This window comes from Myotis nattereri, assembly GCF_964212035.1.
Source record: "Myotis nattereri genome assembly, chromosome: 5".
Classification (NCBI taxonomy): Eukaryota; Metazoa; Chordata; class Mammalia; order Chiroptera; family Vespertilionidae; genus Myotis; species Myotis nattereri.
The window spans coordinates 282,825-305,153 of record NC_138080.1 but is presented as its reverse complement, the minus strand read 5'-3'; the positions used below and the strand labels follow the sequence as shown (position 1 = coordinate 305,153).

The following is a 22,329-nucleotide window of genomic DNA, read 5'->3' as shown; positions in this document are numbered from 1 at the left end:
ACAACGGTTCATTGCCGAGAGATAGAATCCATTGCAATGAACGAAGAGAAATGAGCACAGAATTAAGAAAGAATAACATAAAGTAAAATAAAACCCCCCAACACTCTTCACGGGTCCCGGGTTGGAGGAGCCTGCCCAAGAGGCGCCGGTCAAGCACCCCAGGCGTCGCAGCCACGTTCGGGAGAGCCTTTCCTTGAGATTGGGCCACCTGCCCCACCCTAAAGTTGGCGTCTCCCAAACAGTGGCGCTTCATTCCTGGGAGCGGCTGATTGGTGGGTCTCTCTGGCTCCTCCCACCACGCTCTGGGGCTATAAAAGCAGGGGCGGCAGCGCCTCGCAGCGTCTATGGTTCGCAGACCTTCTCAGCCCTGGGCGCGTCTGAACGCTGTCTCCGTGTGAACGCTGTCTCGGTCCGAATGCTGTCTCGGTCCGAACGCTGTCTCCGTCCGAACGCTGTCTCCGTCTGAACGCTGTCTCTGTCCGAACGCTGTCTCCCTGTCATTTCGTCTTCCGCGAGGAGTCCGTCCACACCTTTGCGAATCCCTGCGCCTGGACCCCAACATCTGGTGCCCGCTCAGGGCCGGCGTGCTTCCCGCACGGGCTCGATCCGAGGCCGATTCCGGGCCCGCCATGGCCGACAAAGTCAACATGTCTCTGGACGACATCATTAGGCTGAACCGGAGCCAGCGGGGCGGCCGCGGCGGGGGCAGGGACCGAGGCCGGGACCGAGGCCGGGCCGGCTCCCAGGGAGGCCGCAGTGGCGGAGCGCAAACCGCCGCACCAGTGAGCCAGGGCGGCGGGCCGTGCCGGAACCGGGCGGCCCTCGGCCGAGGCAGGAACCGGCCGGCGCCCTACAGCAGGCCGAGACAGCTTCCCGACGCGTGGCCACGCGACCGCTTCCGCAGGGGCTTGGGCAGGGGCGCCGGCCTGGTGACCGGGGGGAAGCTGCTTCTGTCCAACCTGGCCTTCGGAGTGTCCGACGCGGACGTCCAGCAGCTGTTTGCGGAGTTCGGGCCTCTGAAGAAGGCCGGTGTCCACTACGACCGCTCTGGCCGCAGCCTGGGGTCAGCCCACGTGCACTTTGAGCGGAAGGCAGACGCCCTGGAAGCCATGAAACAGTACCACGGCGTGCCTTTGGATGGCCGCCCCCTCAACATCCAGCTCGTCACCTCACAGATACACACGCAGCGCACGCCGGTACAGAGTGGCAACAGAGGCGGGCTGACTACACACCGAGGATCTGGAGGCTTTGGCGGCGGCACGCCGAGTCGCGCCCGCGGAGGCAGCCGGCTTACAGGCAGGGGCACCGGACGCAATTCAAAGCAACAGATCGCTGCGGAGGAGTTGGACGCCCAGCTGGACGCTTACAACTCGATGAGGAGCACCAAAAACCTGGACGCCCAGGTGAGCACTGGCAGCCCGATGAGGGGCACCAAAAAGTTGGACGCCCAGGTGAACAGTGGCAGCGCGATGAGGGGCACCAAGAAGTTGGACGCCCAGCTGGACGCTTACAACGCGATGAGGGGCGCCGAGGAGTTGGACGCCCAGCTGGACGCTTACAACGCGATGAGGAGCACCAAAAAGCTGGACGCCCAGGTGAGCACTGGCAGCCCGATGAGGGGCACCAAAAAGTTGGACGCCCAGCTGAGCACTGCCGGCGCGATGAGGGACACGGAGGAGATGGACGCCCAGAAGGACGCGTACAATGCCATGAGGGGCGCCGAGGAGTTGGACCCCCAGAAGGACGCGTACAACGCGATGAGGGGCGCCGAGCAGCTGGACCCCCAGAAGGACGCTTACAACGCGATGAGGGGCGCCGAGCAGCTGGACCCACAGAAGGACGCTTACAACGCGATGAGGGGCGCCGAGCAGCTGGACCCCCAGAAGGACGCTTACAACGCGATGAGGGGCGCCGAGGAGTTGGAGGACGCCCTGCTGGACGCTTACAACACGGTCATGGACACCGAGGAGTTGGACGCCCAGCTGGACGCTTACAACACGGTGATGGACACCGAGGAGTTGGACGCCCACCTGGACGCTTACGACGCCATGATGGACACCAGCTAAAGCACCACCAAGTCAGTGCGTGCGTGGGTGGTGGAGCTAGGCCTGGAAATCGTCTCGCCGTGCTTCCCGAGGGTGGGCTGGCGGGGACCTGTGGCCCATTGGGGAATTGTTTCTTCTGTTTTGAAATAGGATTTAATTAAAACTCACGCAAAGCGTTTTCTTTAACGTTTATTTTATTAAAAAATTCCGAAAAAGACCTGTGTTGTACCTAGTCATTTTGGGGAAAAATTTTACTGGTTGCTGTTGTGGAGGAGCTGGCGTTTTCACCTTGGCCATAATAAACAGAAATGGGTGCAGCAAAAACAAACAAACAAACAAACAAACAAACAAAAACAACAACAAAAAAACCCTCCAAAAAAAACCACACAAACACACACACACACACACACACACACACACACACAAACACACACACACACACGCACAAACCTCCTTAGAAAACACGCTGATCCAGCCTTTCAACGTTCTGACGCTTCGGCAAGGCCGGATGGCCAGGCCCGAACCTGGTCTCTGGGCGGGGGCCTGGCCATTCATCCACAGAGGGAGGGGGGTGGGGGGGGGGAGGGGCGGCCGACCAGATGGCCCTGCCCTGACATAGTCTTTGGCTGTGGATTGGGTTGACTGGGGCCGGGGCCGAAGAGCTGGTCCCGCCCTCAGCTGGTCGAGAAGCACCAAAGCAAGCCACCACCTTTCTGCAGCCGGAGCCAGGTGCCGGGACTTAACCGGAGCGGGAAAGGACGAGCAGGGGGCACGCTGTCTGCAAGAAGGCAGGGGCTGAAGGGTGCTCATGGTTTCCGACGGGCCATGCAGACCAAGAAGTGTCCGTGCGTGACTGCGGATTTACACACACACACACACACACACACACACACACGCGCGCGCGCGCGCGCGCGCACACGCACACGCACACGCACACGCAGAAGCACACCCACAACCACACCCACGCACCTCCCCCGGCTCCCCCCCTCCACGCACACGCACACGCACACAGAAAATGAAATGAAATGAAATGAAATGAAATGAAATGAAAAGAAAAACAAACAAACGAAAAAACCCCTCTTTAGTAATGACATTGATCCAGCCGTTCAATGCTTTAGACCCTTCGGCAAGCCCATGTGGCCCGGCCGGGTTACTTGGTCTCTGGACAGGGGCCTGAGCATTCATCCAGAGAGGGAGCTGGACCAGAGGGCCCAGCCCAAGCATGGCGTAAGAGCCCGTCCCGCCCTCTGCTGGTCGAGTAGCGCTAATGCAGGTCACCCTCCTGCAGCCACCTCTGGGGAAGGCAGAAACAGGTGCCCGGACTTGACCTGAGGGGGGAAGGACAAGCAGGGGGCGCGCCGCCTACGAGAAGGCAGGGGCTGAAGGGTGCTCATGGATGCCGACGGACCATTCAGGTCAAGAAGCGTCTGTGCGTGACTGTGTGTTTACGTCCGCAGTCACGCCCAGACAAGCACTCGCCTCCCTCAGACCCTGCTCCCAAGGGCCCCACAGACACGGGGACGAGTCATGCCCTCCCCCGGTAGGGCTAAGCTGTTTGACTGCAGACAGAGGGCATTCTCTCCCTAGGCCCCCACTCTTCACCCTGTTCAGAAGGGCACCCTCGCCCTGGCCCTCAACTTCTTCAACTCCAGCTTCCGGTCTCCCTGATAACTGACCCGTTTATGCAAATCAGTTTCACCTGCATCAGCCTCAGTGTCCTCTTCCAGAGATGGATTCATGTAACCTGCAAGGTGTCCCTGCTCCCACCACACTGGAAGCCCTCAAGGTGCCATTGGCACCTGGGTCCCCCCTCCCCCCGCCCCCCCCCCGCGCCCCACCGCCCCCAAACCCACCCCCCCCTCCCAAGGGAGGGGCCAAACGCTAAGCTGCTTTCTGTAGGTAAGCTGCTTTCTGTAGGGAGATGCCTCCAGGGATATGCCTATAGGGGTGTGGGGGGGGGGCATTTCACAGAAATGCAGTAAACACAAACACGCACACACACAACTGTGCTACATCCACACAGTGGAATACTACGCTGCGGTAAAAAAGTAGGGAAAAGAAGGAATTCTTGCCAGCATGGATGGAACTGGAGAGCATTATGCTAAGTGAAATTAGCCCGTCAGAGAAAAATGAATACCACACGATCTCACTCATTCGTGGAATATAGAGAACAGCATAGACCGACGAACAGGGACAGATCCATACACATCTATACCACCGCTCTCTGACGGGGCTGTTTGACTGCTGGTGGCCTCTGGCGTCCTGGGCTCAGAGCTAAGGTACGAAAGCATACACATTTCATTCACATCCACCTCAGCCTCTGCCTCCCATGACCCCCAAGGGCCGCTACGACCGGGGTGTTTGCGTCTCCGGTCTCCCCCTCCCCCGTCCCGCAAACCTGGCCCCCTTCCTCCCCCCAACCCCCACCCCCCCCACCCCCGCCCTCAGCCCCCCGCACACCCCGCCCGCTCCCTTCAAATGCAAATGGGACCGATGTTTACAACGGTTCATTGCCGAGAGATAGAATCCATTGCAATGAACGAAGAGAAATGAGCACAGAATTAAGAAAGAATAACATAAAGTAAAATAAAACCCCCCAACACTCTTCACGGGTCCCGGGTTGGAGGAGCCTGCCCAAGAGGCGCCGGTCAAGCACCCCAGGCGTCGCAGCCACGTTCGGGAGAGCCTTTCCTTGAGATTGGGCCACCTGCCCCACCCTAAAGTTGGCGTCTCCCAAACAGTGGCGCTTCATTCCTGGGAGCGGCTGATTGGTGGGTCTCTCTGGCTCCTCCCACCACGCTCTGGGGCTATAAAAGCAGGGGCGGCAGCGCCTCGCAGCGTCTATGGTTCGCAGACCTTCTCAGCCCTGGGCGCGTCTGAACGCTGTCTCCGTGTGAACGCTGTCTCGGTCCGAATGCTGTCTCGGTCCGAACGCTGTCTCCGTCCGAACGCTGTCTCCGTCTGAACGCTGTCTCTGTCCGAACGCTGTCTCCCTGTCATTTCGTCTTCCGCGAGGAGTCCGTCCACACCTTTGCGAATCCCTGCGCCTGGACCCCAACATCTGGTGCCCGCTCAGGGCCGGCGTGCTTCCCGCACGGGCTCGATCCGAGGCCGATTCCGGGCCCGCCATGGCCGACAAAGTCAACATGTCTCTGGACGACATCATTAGGCTGAACCGGAGCCAGCGGGGCGGCCGCGGCGGGGGCAGGGACCGAGGCCGGGACCGAGGCCGGGCCGGCTCCCAGGGAGGCCGCAGTGGCGGAGCGCAAACCGCCGCACCAGTGAGCCAGGGCGGCGGGCCGTGCCGGAACCGGGCGGCCCTCGGCCGAGGCAGGAACCGGCCGGCGCCCTACAGCAGGCCGAGACAGCTTCCCGACGCGTGGCCACGCGACCGCTTCCGCAGGGGCTTGGGCAGGGGCGCCGGCCTGGTGACCGGGGGGAAGCTGCTTCTGTCCAACCTGGCCTTCGGAGTGTCCGACGCGGACGTCCAGCAGCTGTTTGCGGAGTTCGGGCCTCTGAAGAAGGCCGGTGTCCACTACGACCGCTCTGGCCGCAGCCTGGGGTCAGCCCACGTGCACTTTGAGCGGAAGGCAGACGCCCTGGAAGCCATGAAACAGTACCACGGCGTGCCTTTGGATGGCCGCCCCCTCAACATCCAGCTCGTCACCTCACAGATACACACGCAGCGCACGCCGGTACAGAGTGGCAACAGAGGCGGGCTGACTACACACCGAGGATCTGGAGGCTTTGGCGGCGGCACGCCGAGTCGCGCCCGCGGAGGCAGCCGGCTTACAGGCAGGGGCACCGGACGCAATTCAAAGCAACAGATCGCTGCGGAGGAGTTGGACGCCCAGCTGGACGCTTACAACTCGATGAGGAGCACCAAAAACCTGGACGCCCAGGTGAGCACTGGCAGCCCGATGAGGGGCACCAAAAAGTTGGACGCCCAGGTGAACAGTGGCAGCGCGATGAGGGGCACCAAGAAGTTGGACGCCCAGCTGGACGCTTACAACGCGATGAGGGGCGCCGAGGAGTTGGACGCCCAGCTGGACGCTTACAACGCGATGAGGAGCACCAAAAAGCTGGACGCCCAGGTGAGCACTGGCAGCCCGATGAGGGGCACCAAAAAGTTGGACGCCCAGCTGAGCACTGCCGGCGCGATGAGGGACACGGAGGAGATGGACGCCCAGAAGGACGCGTACAATGCCATGAGGGGCGCCGAGGAGTTGGACCCCCAGAAGGACGCGTACAACGCGATGAGGGGCGCCGAGCAGCTGGACCCCCAGAAGGACGCTTACAACGCGATGAGGGGCGCCGAGCAGCTGGACCCACAGAAGGACGCTTACAACGCGATGAGGGGCGCCGAGCAGCTGGACCCCCAGAAGGACGCTTACAACGCGATGAGGGGCGCCGAGGAGTTGGAGGACGCCCTGCTGGACGCTTACAACACGGTCATGGACACCGAGGAGTTGGACGCCCAGCTGGACGCTTACAACACGGTCATGGACACCGAGGAGTTGGACGCCCACCTGGACGCTTACGACGCCATGATGGACACCAGCTAAAGCACCACCAAGTCAGTGCGTGCGTGGGTGGTGGAGCTAGGCCTGGAAATCGTCTCGCCGTGCTTCCCGAGGGTGGGCTGGCGGGGACCTGTGGCCCATTGGGGAATTGTTTCTTCTGTTTTGAAATAGGATTTAATTAAAACTCACGCAAAGCGTTTTCTTTAACGTTTATTTTATTAAAAAATTCCGAAAAAGACCTGTGTTGTACCTAGTCATTTTGGGGAAAAATTTTACTGGTTACTGTTGTGGAGGAGCTGGCGTTTTCACCTTGGCCATAATAAACAGAAATGGGTGCAGCAAAAACAAACAAACAAACAAACAAACAAACAAAAACAACAACAAAAAAACCCTCCAAAAAAAACCACACAAACACGCACACACACACACACACACACACACACACAAACACACACACACACACGCACAAACCTCCTTAGAAAACACGCTGATCCAGCCTTTCAACGTTCTGACGCTTCGGCAAGGCCGGATGGCCAGGCCCGAACCTGGTCTCTGGGCGGGGGCCTGGCCATTCATCCACAGAGGGAGGGGGGTGGGGGGGGGGAGGGGCGGCCGACCAGATGGCCCTGCCCTGACATAGTCTTTGGCTGTGGATTGGGTTGACTGGGGCCGGGGCCGAAGAGCTGGTCCCGCCCTCAGCTGGTCGAGAAGCACCAAAGCAAGCCACCACCTTTCTGCAGCCGGAGCCAGGTGCCGGGACTTAACCGGAGCGGGAAAGGACGAGCAGGGGGCACGCTGTCTGCAAGAAGGCAGGGGCTGAAGGGTGCTCATGGTTTCCGACGGGCCATGCAGACCAAGAAGTGTCCGTGCGTGACTGCGGATTTACACACACACACACACACACACACACACACGCGCGCGCGCGCGCGCGCACACGCACACGCACACGCACACGCAGAAGCACACCCACAACCACACCCACGCACCTCCCCCGGCTCCCCCCCTCCACGCACACGCACACGCACACAGAAAATGAAATGAAATGAAATGAAATGAAATGAAATGAAATGAAAAGAAAAACAAACAAACGAAAAAACCCCTCTTTAGTAATGACATTGATCCAGCCGTTCAATGCTTTAGACCCTTTGGCAAGCCCATGTGGCCCGGCCGGGTTACTTGGTCTCTGGACAGGGGCCTGAGCATTCATCCAGAGAGGGAGCTGGACCAGAGGGCCCAGCCCAAGCATGGCGTAAGAGCCCGTCCCGCCCTCTGCTGGTCGAGTAGCGCTAATGCAGGTCACCCTCCTGCAGCCACCTCTGGGGAAGGCAGAAACAGGTGCCCAGACTTGACCTGAGGGGGGAAGGACAAGCAGGGGGCGCGCCGCCTACGAGAAGGCAGGGGCTGAAGGGTGCTCATGGATGCCGACGGACCATTCAGGTCAAGAAGCGTCTGTGCGTGACTGTGTGTTTACGTCCGCAGTCACGCCCAGACAAGCACTCGCCTCCCTCAGACCCTGCTCCCAAGGGCCCCACAGACACGGGGACGAGTCATGCCCTCCCTCGGTAGGGCTAAGCTGTTTGACTGCAGACAGAGGGCATTCTCTCCCTAGGCCCCCACTCTTCACCCTGTTCAGAAGGGCACCCTCGCCCTGGCCCTCAACTTCTTCAACTCCAGCTTCCGGTCTCCCTGATAACTGACCCGTTTATGCAAATCAGTTTCACCTGCCTCAGCCTCAGTGTCCTCTTCCAGAGATGGATTCATGTAACCTGCAAGGTGTCCCTGCTCCCACCACACTGGAAGCCCTCAAGGTGCCATTGGCACCTGGGTCCCCCCTCCCCCCGCCCCCCCCCCGCGCCCCACCGCCCCCAAACCCACCCCCCCCTCCCAAGGGAGGGGCCAAACGCTAAGCTGCTTTCTGTAGGTAAGCTGCTTTCTGTAGGGAGATGCCTCCAGGGATATGCCTATAGGGGTGTGGGGGGGGGGGGCATTTCACAGAAATGCAGTAAACACAAACACGCACACACACAACTGTGCTACATCCACACAGTGGAATACTACGCTGCGGTAAAAAAGTAGGGAAAAGAAGGAATTCTTGCCAGCATGGATGGAACTGGAGAGCATTATGCTAAGTGAAATTAGCCCGTCAGAGAAAAATGAATACCACACGATCTCACTCATTCGTGGAATATAGAGAACAGCATAGACCGACGAACAGGGACAGATCCATACACATCTATACCACCGCTCTCTGACGGGGCTGTTTGACTGCTGGTGGCCTCTGGCGTCCTGGGCTCAGAGCTAAGGTACGAAAGCATACACATTTCATTCACATCCACCTCAGCCTCTGCCTCCCATGACCCCCAAGGGCCGCTACGACCGGGGTGTTTGCGTCTCCGGTCTCCCCCTCCCCCCTCCCGCAAACCTGGCCCCCTTCCTCCCCCCAACCCCCACCCCCCCCACCCCCGCCCTCAGCCCCCCGCACACCCCGCCCGCTCCCTTCAAATGCAAATGGGACCGATGTTTACAACGGTTCATTGCCGAGAGATAGAATCCATTGCAATGAACGAAGAGAAATGAGCACAGAATTAAGAAAGAATAACATAAAGTAAAATAAAACCCCCCAACACTCTTCACGGGTCCCGGGTTGGAGGAGCCTGCCCAAGAGGCGCCGGTCAAGCACCCCAGGCGTCGCAGCCACGTTCGGGAGAGCCTTTCCTTGAGATTGGGCCACCTGCCCCACCCTAAAGTTGGCGTCTCCCAAACAGTGGCGCTTCATTCCTGGGAGCGGCTGATTGGTGGGTCTCTCTGGCTCCTCCCACCACGCTCTGGGGCTATAAAAGCAGGGGCGGCAGCGCCTCGCAGCGTCTATGGTTCCCAGACCTTCTCAGCCCTGGGCGCGTCTGAACGCTGTCTCCGTGTGAACGCTGTCTCGGTCCGAACGCTGTCTCCGTCCGAACGCTGTCTCCGTCTGAACGCTGTCTCTGTCCGAACGCTGTCTCCCTGTCATTTCGTCTTCCGCGAGGAGTCCGTCCACACCTTTGCGAATCCCTGCGCCTGGACCCCAACATCTGGTGCCCGCTCAGGGCCGGCGTGCTTCCCGCACGGGCTCGATCCGAGGCCGATTCCGGGCCCGCCATGGCCGACAAAGTCAACATGTCTCTGGACGACATCATTAGGCTGAACCGGAGCCAGCGGGGCGGCCGCGGCGGGGGCAGGGACCGAGGCCGGGACCGAGGCCGGGCCGGCTCCCAGGGAGGCCGCAGTGGCGGAGCGCAAACCGCCGCACCAGTGAGCCAGGGCGGCGGGCCGTGCCGGAACCGGGCGGCCCTCGGCCGAGGCAGGAACCGGCCGGCGCCCTACAGCAGGCCGAGACAGCTTCCCGACGCGTGGCCACGCGACCGCTTCCGCAGGGGCTTGGGCAGGGGCGCCGGCCTGGTGACCGGGGGGAAGCTGCTTCTGTCCAACCTGGCCTTCGGAGTGTCCGACGCGGACGTCCAGCAGCTGTTTGCGGAGTTCGGGCCTCTGAAGAAGGCCGGTGTCCACTACGACCGCTCTGGCCGCAGCCTGGGGTCAGCCCACGTGCACTTTGAGCGGAAGGCAGACGCCCTGGAAGCCATGAAACAGTACCACGGCGTGCCTTTGGATGGCCGCCCCCTCAACATCCAGCTCGTCACCTCACAGATACACACGCAGCGCACGCCGGTACAGAGTGGCAACAGAGGCGGGCTGACTACACACCGAGGATCTGGAGGCTTTGGCGGCGGCACGCCGAGTCGCGCCCGCGGAGGCAGCCGGGTTACAGGCAGGGGCACCGGACGCAATTCAAAGCAACAGATCGCTGCGGAGGAGTTGGACGCCCAGCTGGACGCTTACAACTCGATGAGGAGCACCAAAAACCTGGACGCCCAGGTGAGCACTGGCAGCCCGATGAGGGGCACCAAAAAGTTGGACGCCCAGGTGAACAGTGGCAGCGCGATGAGGGGCACCAAGAAGTTGGACGCCCAGCTGGACGCTTACAACGCGATGAGGGGCGCCGAGGAGTTGGACGCCCAGCTGGACGCTTACAACGCGATGAGGAGCACCAAAAAGCTGGACGCCCAGGTGAGCACTGGCAGCCCGATGAGGGGCACCAAAAAGTTGGACGCCCAGCTGAGCACTGCCGGCGCGATGAGGGACACGGAGGAGATGGACGCCCAGAAGGACGCGTACAATGCCATGAGGGGCGCCGAGGAGTTGGACCCCCAGAAGGACGCGTACAACGCGATGAGGGGCGCCGAGCAGCTGGACCCCCAGAAGGACGCTTACAACGCGATGAGGGGCGCCGAGCAGCTGGACCCACAGAAGGACGCTTACAACGCGATGAGGGGCGCCGAGCAGCTGGACCCCCAGAAGGACGCTTACAACGCGATGAGGGGCGCCGAGGAGTTGGAGGACGCCCTGCTGGACGCTTACAACACGGTCATGGACACCGAGGAGTTGGACGCCCAGCTGGACGCTTACAACACGGTGATGGACACCGAGGAGTTGGACGCCCACCTGGACGCTTACGACGCCATGATGGACACCAGCTAAAGCACCACCAAGTCAGTGCGTGCGTGGGTGGTGGAGCTAGGCCTGGAAATCGTCTCGCCGTGCTTCCCGAGGGTGGGCTGGCGGGGACCTGTGGCCCATTGGGGAATTGTTTCTTCTGTTTTGAAATAGGATTTAATTAAAACTCACGCAAAGCGTTTTCTTTAACGTTTATTTTATTAAAAAATTCCGAAAAAGACCTGTGTTGTACCTAGTCATTTTGGGGAAAAATTTTACTGGTTGCTGTTGTGGAGGAGCTGGCGTTTTCACCTTGGCCATAATAAACAGAAATGGGTGCAGCAAAAACAAACAAACAAACAAACAAACAAACAAAAACAACAACAAAAAAACCCTCCAAAAAAAACCACACAAACACACACACACACACACACACACACACACACACAAACACACACACACACACGCACAAACCTCCTTAGAAAACACGCTGATCCAGCCTTTCAACGTTCTGACGCTTCGGCAAGGCCGGATGGCCAGGCCCGAACCTGGTCTCTGGGCGGGGGCCTGGCCATTCATCCACAGAGGGAGGGGGGTGGGGGGGGGGGAGGGGCGGCCGACCAGATGGCCCTGCCCTGACATAGTCTTTGGCTGTGGATTGGGTTGACTGGGGCCGGGGCCGAAGAGCTGGTCCCGCCCTCAGCTGGTCGAGAAGCACCAAAGCAAGCCACCACCTTTCTGCAGCCGGAGCCAGGTGCCGGGACTTAACCGGAGCGGGAAAGGACGAGCAGGGGGCACGCTGTCTGCAAGAAGGCAGGGGCTGAAGGGTGCTCATGGTTTCCGACGGGCCATGCAGACCAAGAAGTGTCCGTGCGTGACTGCGGATTTACACACACACACACACACACACACACACACACGCGCGCGCGCGCGCGCGCGCACACGCACACGCACACGCACACGCAGAAGCACACCCACAACCACACCCACGCACCTCCCCCGGCTCCCCCCCTCCACGCACACGCACACGCACACAGAAAATGAAATGAAATGAAATGAAATGAAATGAAATGAAATGAAAAGAAAAACAAACAAACGAAAAAACCCCTCTTTAGTAATGACATTGATCCAGCAGTTCAATGCTTTAGACCCTTCGGCAAGCCCATGTGGCCCGGCCGGGTTACTTGGTCTCTGGACAGGGGCCTGAGCATTCATCCAGAGAGGGAGCTGGACCAGAGGGCCCAGCCCAAGCATGGCGTAAGAGCCCGTCCCGCCCTCTGCTGGTCGAGTAGCGCTAATGCAGGTCACCCTCCTGCAGCCACCTCTGGGGAAGGCAGAAACAGGTGCCCAGACTTGACCTGAGGGGGGAAGGACAAGCAGGGGGCGCGCCGCCTACGAGAAGGCAGGGGCTGAAGGGTGCTCATGGATGCCGACGGACCATTCAGGTCAAGAAGCGTCTGTGCGTGACTGTGTGTTTACGTCCGCAGTCACGCCCAGACAAGCACTCGCCTCCCTCAGACCCTGCTCCCAAGGGCCCCACAGACACGGGGACGAGTCATGCCCTCCCCCGGTAGGGCTAAGCTGTTTGACTGCAGACAGAGGGCATTCTCTCCCTAGGCCCCCACTCTTCACCCTGTTCAGAAGGGCACCCTCGCCCTGGCCCTCAACTTCTTCAACTCCAGCTTCCGGTCTCCCTGATAACTGACCCGTTTATGCAAATCAGTTTCACCTGCATCAGCCTCAGTGTCCTCTTCCAGAGATGGATTCATGTAACCTGCAAGGTGTCCCTGCTCCCACCACACTGGAAGCCCTCAAGGTGCCATTGGCACCTGGGTCCCCCCTCCCCCCGCCCCCCCCCCCGCGCCCCACCGCCCCCAAACCCACCCCCCCCTCCCAAGGGAGGGGCCAAACGCTAAGCTGCTTTCTGTAGGTAAGCTGCTTTCTGTAGGGAGATGCCTCCAGGGATATGCCTATAGGGGTGTGTGGGGGGGGGGGGCATTTCACAGAAATGCAGTAAACACAAACACGCACACACACAACTGTGCTACATCCACACAGTGGAATACTACGCTGCGGTAAAAAAGTAGGGAAAAGAAGGAATTCTTGCCAGCATGGATGGAACTGGAGAGCATTATGCTAAGTGAAATTAGCCCGTCAGAGAAAAATGAATACCACACGATCTCACTCATTCGTGGAATATAGAGAACAGCATAGACCGACGAACAGGGACAGATCCATACACATCTATACCACCGCTCTCTGACGGGGCTGTTTGACTGCTGGTGGCCTCTGGCGTCCTGGGCTCAGAGCTAAGGTACGAAAGCATACACATTTCATTCACATCCACCTCAGCCTCTGCCTCCCATGACCCCCAAGGGCCGCTACGACCGGGGTGTTTGCGTCTCCGGTCTCCCCCTCCCCCCTCCCGCAAACCTGGCCCCCTTCCTCCCCCCAACCCCCACCCCCCCCACCCCCGCCCTCAGCCCCCCGCACACCCCGCCCGCTCCCTTCAAATGCAAATGGGACCGATGTTTACAACGGTTCATTGCCGAGAGATAGAATCCATTGCAATGAACGAAGAGAAATGAGCACAGAATTAAGAAAGAATAACATAAAGTAAAATAAAACCCCCCAACACTCTTCACGGGTCCCGGGTTGGAGGAGCCTGCCCAAGAGGCGCCGGTCAAGCACCCCAGGCGTCGCAGCCACGTTCGGGAGAGCCTTTCCTTGAGATTGGGCCACCTGCCCCACCCTAAAGTTGGCGTCTCCCAAACAGTGGCGCTTCATTCCTGGGAGCGGCTGATTGGTGGGTCTCTCTGGCTCCTCCCACCACGCTCTGGGGCTATAAAAGCAGGGGCGGCAGCGCCTCGCAGCGTCTATGGTTCGCAGACCTTCTCAGCCCTGGGCGCGTCTGAACGCTGTCTCCGTGTGAACGCTGTCTCGGTCCGAATGCTGTCTCGGTCCGAACGCTGTCTCCGTCCGAACGCTGTCTCCGTCTGAACGCTGTCTCTGTCCGAACGCTGTCTCCCTGTCATTTCGTCTTCCGCGAGGAGTCCGTCCACACCTTTGCGAATCCCTGCGCCTGGACCCCAACATCTGGTGCCCGCTCAGGGCCGGCGTGCTTCCCGCACGGGCTCGATCCGAGGCCGATTCCGGGCCCGCCATGGCCGACAAAGTCAACATGTCTCTGGACGACATCATTAGGCTGAACCGGAGCCAGCGGGGCGGCCGCGGCGGGGGCAGGGACCGAGGCCGGGACCGAGGCCGGGCCGGCTCCCAGGGAGGCCGCAGTGGCGGAGCGCAAACCGCCGCACCAGTGAGCCAGGGCGGCGGGCCGTGCCGGAACCGGGCGGCCCTCGGCCGAGGCAGGAACCGGCCGGCGCCCTACAGCAGGCCGAGACAGCTTCCCGACGCGTGGCCACGCGACCGCTTCCGCAGGGGCTTGGGCAGGGGCGCCGGCCTGGTGACCGGGGGGAAGCTGCTTCTGTCCAACCTGGCCTTCGGAGTGTCCGACGCGGACGTCCAGCAGCTGTTTGCGGAGTTCGGGCCTCTGAAGAAGGCCGGTGTCCACTACGACCGCTCTGGCCGCAGCCTGGGGTCAGCCCACGTGCACTTTGAGCGGAAGGCAGACGCCCTGGAAGCCATGAAACAGTACCACGGCGTGCCTTTGGATGGCCGCCCCCTCAACATCCAGCTCGTCACCTCACAGATACACACGCAGCGCACGCCGGTACAGAGTGGCAACAGAGGCGGGCTGACTACACACCGAGGATCTGGAGGCTTTGGCGGCGGCACGCCGAGTCGCGCCCGCGGAGGCAGCCGGGTTACAGGCAGGGGCACCGGACGCAATTCAAAGCAACAGATCGCTGCGGAGGAGTTGGACGCCCAGCTGGACGCTTACAACTCGATGAGGAGCACCAAAAACCTGGACGCCCAGGTGAGCACTGGCAGCCCGATGAGGGGCACCAAAAAGTTGGACGCCCAGGTGAACAGTGGCAGCGCGATGAGGGGCACCAAGAAGTTGGACGCCCAGCTGGACGCTTACAACGCGATGAGGGGCGCCGAGGAGTTGGACGCCCAGCTGGACGCTTACAACGCGATGAGGAGCACCAAAAAGCTGGACGCCCAGGTGAGCACTGGCAGCCCGATGAGGGGCACCAAAAAGTTGGACGCCCAGCTGAGCACTGCCGGCGCGATGAGGGACACGGAGGAGATGGACGCCCAGAAGGACGCGTACAATGCCATGAGGGGCGCCGAGGAGTTGGACCCCCAGAAGGACGCGTACAACGCGATGAGGGGCGCCGAGCAGCTGGACCCCCAGAAGGACGCTTACAACGCGATGAGGGGCGCCGAGCAGCTGGACCCACAGAAGGACGCTTACAACGCGATGAGGGGCGCCGAGCAGCTGGACCCCCAGAAGGACGCTTACAACGCGATGAGGGGCGCCGAGGAGTTGGAGGACGCCCTGCTGGACGCTTACAACACGGTCATGGACACCGAGGAGTTGGACGCCCAGCTGGACGCTTACAACACGGTGATGGACACCGAGGAGTTGGACGCCCACCTGGACGCTTACGACGCCATGATGGACACCAGCTAAAGCACCACCAAGTCAGTGCGTGCGTGGGTGGTGGAGCTAGGCCTGGAAATCGTCTCGCCGTGCTTCCCGAGGGTGGGCTGGCGGGGACCTGTGGCCCATTGGGGAATTGTTTCTTCTGTTTTGAAATAGGATTTAATTAAAACTCACGCAAAGCGTTTTCTTTAACGTTTATTTTATTAAAAAATTCCGAAAAAGACCTGTGTTGTACCTAGTCATTTTGGGGAAAAATTTTACTGGTTGCTGTTGTGGAGGAGCTGGCGTTTTCACCTTGGCCATAATAAACAGAAATGGGTGCAGCAAAAACAAACAAACAAACAAACAAACAAACAAAAACAACAACAAAAAAACCCTCCAAAAAAAACCACACAAACACACACACACACACACACACACACACACACACACAAACACACACACACACACGCACAAACCTCCTTAGAAAACACGCTGATCCAGCCTTTCAACGTTCTGACGCTTCGGCAAGGCCGGATGGCCAGGCCCGAACCTGGTCTCTGGGCGGGGGCCTGGCCATTCATCCACAGAGGGAGGGGGGTGGGGGGGGGGAGGGGCGGCCGACCAGATGGCCCTGCCCTGACATAGTCTTTGGCTGTGGATTGGGTTGACTGGGGCCGGGGCCGAAGAGCTGGTCCCGCCCTCAGCTGGTCGAGAAGCACCAAAGCAAGCCACCACCTTTCTGCAGCCGGAGCCAGGTGCCGGGACTTAACCGGAGCGGGAAAGGACGAGCAGGGGGCACGCTGTCTGCAAGAAGGCAGGGGCTGAAGGGTGCTCATGGTTTCCGACGGGCCATGCAGACCAAGAAGTGTCCGTGCGTGACTGCGGATTTACACACACACACACACACACACACACACACACACACGCGCGCGCGCGCGCGCGCGCACACGCACACGCACACGCACACGCAGAAGCACACCCACAACCACACCCACGCACCTCCCCCGGCTCCCCCCCTCCACGCACACGCACACGCACACAGAAAATGAAATGAAATGAAATGAAATGAAATGAAATGAAAAGAAAAACAAACAAACGAAAAAACCCCTCTTTAGTAATGACATTGATCCAGCCGTTCAATGCTTTAGACCCTTCGGCAAGCCCATGTGGCCCGGCCGGGTTACTTGGTCTCTGGACAGGGGCCTGAGCATTCATCCAGAGAGGGAGCTGGACCAGAGGGCCCAGCCCAAGCATGGCGTAAGAGCCCGTCCCGCCCTCTGCTGGTCGAGTAGCGCTAATGCAGGTCACCCTCCTGCAGCCACCTCTGGGGAAGGCAGAAACAGGTGCCCAGACTTGACCTGAGGGGGGAAGGACAAGCAGGGGGCGCGCCGCCTACGAGAAGGCAGGGGCTGAAGGGTGCTCATGGATGCCGACGGACCATTCAGGTCAAGAAGCGTCTGTGCGTGACTGTGTGTTTACGTCCGCAGTCACGCCCAGACAAGCACTCGCCTCCCTCAGACCCTGCTCCCAAGGGCCCCACAGACACGGGGACGAGTCATGCCCTCCCCCGGTAGGGCTAAGCTGTTTGACTGCAGACAGAGGGCATTCTCTCCCTAGGCCCCCACTCTTCACCCTGTTCAGAAGGGCACCCTCGCCCTGGCCCTCAACTTCTTCAACTCCAGCTTCCGGTCTCCCTGATAACTGACCCGTTTATGCAAATCAGTTTCACCTGCATCAGCCTCAGTGTCCTCTTCCAGAGATGGATTCATGTAACCTGCAAGGTGTCCCTGCTCCCACCACACTGGAAGCCCTCAAGGTGCCATTGGCACCTGGGTCCCCCCTCCCCCCGCCCCCCCCCCCGCGCCCCACCGCCCCCAAACCCACCCCCCCCTCCCAAGGGAGGGGCCAAACGCTAAGCTGCTTTCTGTAGGTAAGCTGCTTTCTGTAGGGAGATGCCTCCAGGGATATGCCTATAGGGGTGTGTGGGGGGGGGGGCATTTCACAGAAATGCAGTAAACACAAACACGCACACACACAACTGTGCTACATCCACACAGTGGAATACTACGCTGCGGTAAAAAAGTAGGGAAAAGAAGGAATTCTTGCCAGCATGGATGGAACTGGAGAGCATTATGCTAAGTGAAATTAGCCCGTCAGAGAAAAATGAATACCACACGATCTCACTCATTCGTGGAATATAGAGAACAGCATAGACCGACGAACAGGGACAGATCCATACACATCTATACCACCGCTCTCTGACGGGGCTGTTTGACTGCTGGTGGCCTCTGGCGTCCTGGGCTCAGAGCTAAGGTACGAAAGCATACACATTTCATTCACATCCACCTCAGCCTCTGCCTCCCATGACCCCCAAGGGCCGCTACGACCGGGGTGTTTGCGTCTCCGGTCTCCCCCTCCCCCCTCCCGCAAACCTGGCCCCCTTCCTCCCCCCAACCCCCACCCCCCCCACCCCCGCCCTCAGCCCCCCGCACACCCCGCCCGCTCCCTTCAAATGCAAATGGGACCGATGTTTACAACGGTTCATTGCCGAGAGATAGAATCCATTGCAATGAACGAAGAGAAATGAGCACAGAATTAAGAAAGAATAACATAAAGTAAAATAAAACCCCCCAACACTCTTCACGGGTCCCGGGTTGGAGGAGCCTGCCCAAGAGGCGCCGGTCAAGCACCCCAGGCGTCGCAGCCACGTTCGGGAGAGCCTTTCCTTGAGATTGGGCCACCTGCCCCACCCTAAAGTTGGCGTCTCCCAAACAGTGGCGCTTCATTCCTGGGAGCGGCTGATTGGTGGGTCTCTCTGGCTCCTCCCACCACGCTCTGGGGCTATAAAAGCAGGGGCGGCAGCGCCTCGCAGCGTCTATGGTTCGCAGACCTTCTCAGCCCTGGGCGCGTCTGAACGCTGTCTCCGTGTGAACGCTGTCTCGGTCCGAATGCTGTCTCGGTCCGAACGCTGTCTCCGTCCGAACGCTGTCTCCGTCTGAACGCTGTCTCTGTCCGAACGCTGTCTCCCTGTCATTTCGTCTTCCGCGAGGAGTCCGTCCACACCTTTGCGAATCCCTGCGCCTGGACCCCAACATCTGGTGCCCGCTCAGGGCCGGCGTGCTTCCCGCACGGGCTCGATCCGAGGCCGATTCCGGGCCCGCCATGGCCGACAAAGTCAACATGTCTCTGGACGACATCATTAGGCTGAACCGGAGCCAGCGGGGCGGCCGCGGCGGGGGCAGGGACCGAGGCCGGGACCGAGGCCGGGCCGGCTCCCAGGGAGGCCGCAGTGGCGGAGCGCAAACCGCCGCACCAGTGAGCCAGGGCGGCGGGCCGTGCCGGAACCGGGCGGCCCTCGGCCGAGGCAGGAACCGGCCGGCGCCCTACAGCAGGCCGAGACAGCTTCCCGACGCGTGGCCACGCGACCGCTTCCGCAGGGGCTTGGGCAGGGGCGCCGGCCTGGTGACCGGGGGGAAGCTGCTTCTGTCCAACCTGGCCTTCGGAGTGTCCGACGCGGACGTCCAGCAGCTGTTTGCGGAGTTCGGGCCTCTGAAGAAGGCCGGTGTCCACTACGACCGCTCTGGCCGCAGCCTGGGGTCAGCCCACGTGCACTTTGAGCGGAAGGCAGACGCCCTGGAAGCCATGAAACAGTACCACGGCGTGCCTTTGGATGGCCGCCCCCTCAACATCCAGCTCGTCACCTCACAGATACACACGCAGCGCACGCCGGTACAGAGTGGCAACAGAGGCGGGCTGACTACACACCGAGGATCTGGAGGCTTTGGCGGCGGCACGCCGAGTCGCGCCCGCGGAGGCAGCCGGGTTACAGGCAGGGGCACCGGACGCAATTCAAAGCAACAGATCGCTGCGGAGGAGTTGGACGCCCAGCTGGACGCTTACAACTCGATGAGGAGCACCAAAAACCTGGACGCCCAGGTGAGCACTGGCAGCCCGATGAGGGGCACCAAAAAGTTGGACGCCCAGGTGAACAGTGGCAGCGCGATGAGGGGCACCAAGAAGTTGGACGCCCAGCTGGACGCTTACAACGCGATGAGGGGCGCCGAGGAGTTGGACGCCCAGCTGGACGCTTACAACGCGATGAGGAGCACCAAAAAGCTGGACGCCCAGGTGAGCACTGGCAGCCCGATGAGGGGCACCAAAAAGTTGGACGCCCAGCTGAGCACTGCCGGCGCGATGAGGGACACGGAGGAGATGGACGCCCAGAAGGACGCGTACAATGCCATGAGGGGCGCCGAGGAGTTGGACCCCCAGAAGGACGCGTACAACGCGATGAGGGGCGCCGAGCAGCTGGACCCCCAGAAGGACGCTTACAACGCGATGAGGGGCGCCGAGCAGCTGGACCCACAGAAGGACGCTTACAACGCGATGAGGGGCGCCGAGCAGCTGGACCCCCAGAAGGACGCTTACAACGCGATGAGGGGCGCCGAGGAGTTGGAGGACGCCCTGCTGGACGCTTACAACACGGTCATGGACACCGAGGAGTTGGACGCCCAGCTGGACGCTTACAACACGGTGATGGACACCGAGGAGTTGGACGCCCACCTGGACGCTTACGACGCCATGATGGACACCAGCTAAAGCACCACCAAGTCAGTGCGTGCGTGGGTGGTGGAGCTAGGCCTGGAAATCGTCTCGCCGTGCTTCCCGAGGGTGGGCTGGCGGGGACCTGTGGCCCATTGGGGAATTGTTTCTTCTGTTTTGAAATAGGATTTAATTAAAACTCACGCAAAGCGTTTTCTTTAACGTTTATTTTATTAAAAAATTCCGAAAAAGACCTGTGTTGTACCTAGTCATTTTGGGGAAAAATTTTACTGGTTGCTGTTGTGGAGGAGCTGGCGTTTTCACCTTGGCCATAATAAACAGAAATGGGTGCAGCAAAAACAAACAAACAAACAAACAAACAAACAAAAACAACAACAAAAAAACCCTCCAAAAAAAACCACACAAACACACACACACACACACACACACACACACACACACAAACACACACACACACACGCACAAACCTCCTTAGAAAACACGCTGATCCAGCCTTTCAACGTTCTGACGCTTCGGCAAGGCCGGATGGCCAGGCCCGAACCTGGTCTCTGGGCGGGGGCCTGGCCATTCATCCACAGAGGGAGGGGGGTGGGGGGGGGGAGGGGCGGCCGACCAGATGGCCCTGCCCCTGACATAGTCTTTGGCTGTGGATTGGGTTGACTGGGGCCGGGGCCGAAGAGCTGGTCCCGCCCTCAGCTGGTCGAGAAGCACCAAAGCAAGCCACCACCTTTCTGCAGCCGGAGCCAGGTGCCGGGACTTAACCGGAGCGGGAAAGGACGAGCAGGGGGCACGCTGTCTGCAAGAAGGCAGGGGCTGAAGGGTGCTCATGGTTTCCGACGGGCCATGCAGACCAAGAAGTGTCCGTGCGTGACTGCGGATTTACACACACACACACACACACACACACACACACACACGCGCGCGCGCGCGCGCGCGCACACGCACACGCACACGCACACGCAGAAGCACACCCACAACCACACCCACGCACCTCCCCCGGCTCCCCCCCTCCACGCACACGCACACGCACACAGAAAATGAAATGAAATGAAATGAAATGAAATGAAATGAAAAGAAAAACAAACAAACGAAAAAACCCCTCTTTAGTAATGACATTGATCCAGCCGTTCAATGCTTTAGACCCTTCGGCAAGCCCATGTGGCCCGGCCGGGTTACTTGGTCTCTGGACAGGGGCCTGAGCATTCATCCAGAGAGGGAGCTGGACCAGAGGGCCCAGCCCAAGCATGGCGTAAGAGCCCGTCCCGCCCTCTGCTGGTCGAGTAGCGCTAATGCAGGTCACCCTCCTGCAGCCACCTCTGGGGAAGGCAGAAACAGGTGCCCAGACTTGACCTGAGGGGGGAAGGACAAGCAGGGGGCGCGCCGCCTACGAGAAGGCAGGGGCTGAAGGGTGCTCATGGATGCCGACGGACCATTCAGGTCAAGAAGCGTCTGTGCGTGACTGTGTGTTTACGTCCGCAGTCACGCCCAGACAAGCACTCGCCTCCCTCAGACCCTGCTCCCAAGGGCCCCACAGACACGGGGACGAGTCATGCCCTCCCCCGGTAGGGCTAAGCTGTTTGACTGCAGACAGAGGGCATTCTCTCCCTAGGCCCCCACTCTTCACCCTGTTCAGAAGGGCACCCTCGCCCTGGCCCTCAACTTCTTCAACTCCAGCTTCCGGTCTCCCTGATAACTGACCCGTTTATGCAAATCAGTTTCACCTGCATCAGCCTCAGTGTCCTCTTCCAGAGATGGATTCATGTAACCTGCAAGGTGTCCCTGCTCCCACCACACTGGAAGCCCTCAAGGTGCCATTGGCACCTGGGTCCCCCCTCCCCCCGCCCCCCCCCCCGCGCCCCACCGCCCCCAAACCCACCCCCCCCTCCCAAGGGAGGGGCCAAACGCTAAGCTGCTTTCTGTAGGTAAGCTGCTTTCTGTAGGGAGATGCCTCCAGGGATATGCCTATAGGGGTGTGTGGGGGGGGGGGCATTTCACAGAAATGCAGTAAACACAAACACGCACACACACAACTGTGCTACATCCACACAGTGGAATACTACGCTGCGGTAAAAAAGTAGGGAAAAGAAGGAATTCTTGCCAGCATGGATGGAACTGG

General features: G+C 60.2%; 4 protein-coding genes across 4 annotated transcripts; all 4 read left to right on the top strand.

The window, feature by feature from the left end:
• Nucleotides 1–620: 620 nt before the first annotated feature.
• On the top strand, nt 621–1,406 carry LOC308519284 (THO complex subunit 4-like; the record flags this gene model as incomplete). Its single annotated transcript, XM_081091269.1, has 1 exon — nt 621–1,406. A coding segment is annotated over exon 1 (777 nt), but the record flags the coding sequence as incomplete, so codon positions are not given.
• A 3,767-nt stretch (nt 1,407–5,173) lies between these two features.
• On the top strand, nt 5,174–10,499 carry LOC308519283 (THO complex subunit 4-like; the record flags this gene model as incomplete). Its single annotated transcript, XM_081091268.1, has 3 exons — nt 5,174–5,375; nt 9,858–10,454; nt 10,492–10,499. The coding sequence occupies 3 exons, from the start codon at nt 5,174–5,176 to the stop codon at nt 10,497–10,499; spliced, it is 807 nt and encodes a 268-aa protein (XP_080947394.1).
• Nucleotides 10,500–14,249: 3,750 nt separating this feature from the next.
• On the top strand, nt 14,250–15,035 carry LOC308519282 (THO complex subunit 4-like; the record flags this gene model as incomplete). The annotated part of the gene is made up of 1 exon (XM_081091267.1): nt 14,250–15,035. A coding segment is annotated over exon 1 (777 nt), but the record flags the coding sequence as incomplete, so codon positions are not given.
• A 3,768-nt stretch (nt 15,036–18,803) lies between these two features.
• On the top strand, nt 18,804–19,589 carry LOC308519281 (THO complex subunit 4-like; the record flags this gene model as incomplete). The annotated part of the gene is made up of 1 exon (XM_081091266.1): nt 18,804–19,589. A coding segment is annotated over exon 1 (777 nt), but the record flags the coding sequence as incomplete, so codon positions are not given.
• Nucleotides 19,590–22,329: the final 2,740 nt, after the last annotated feature.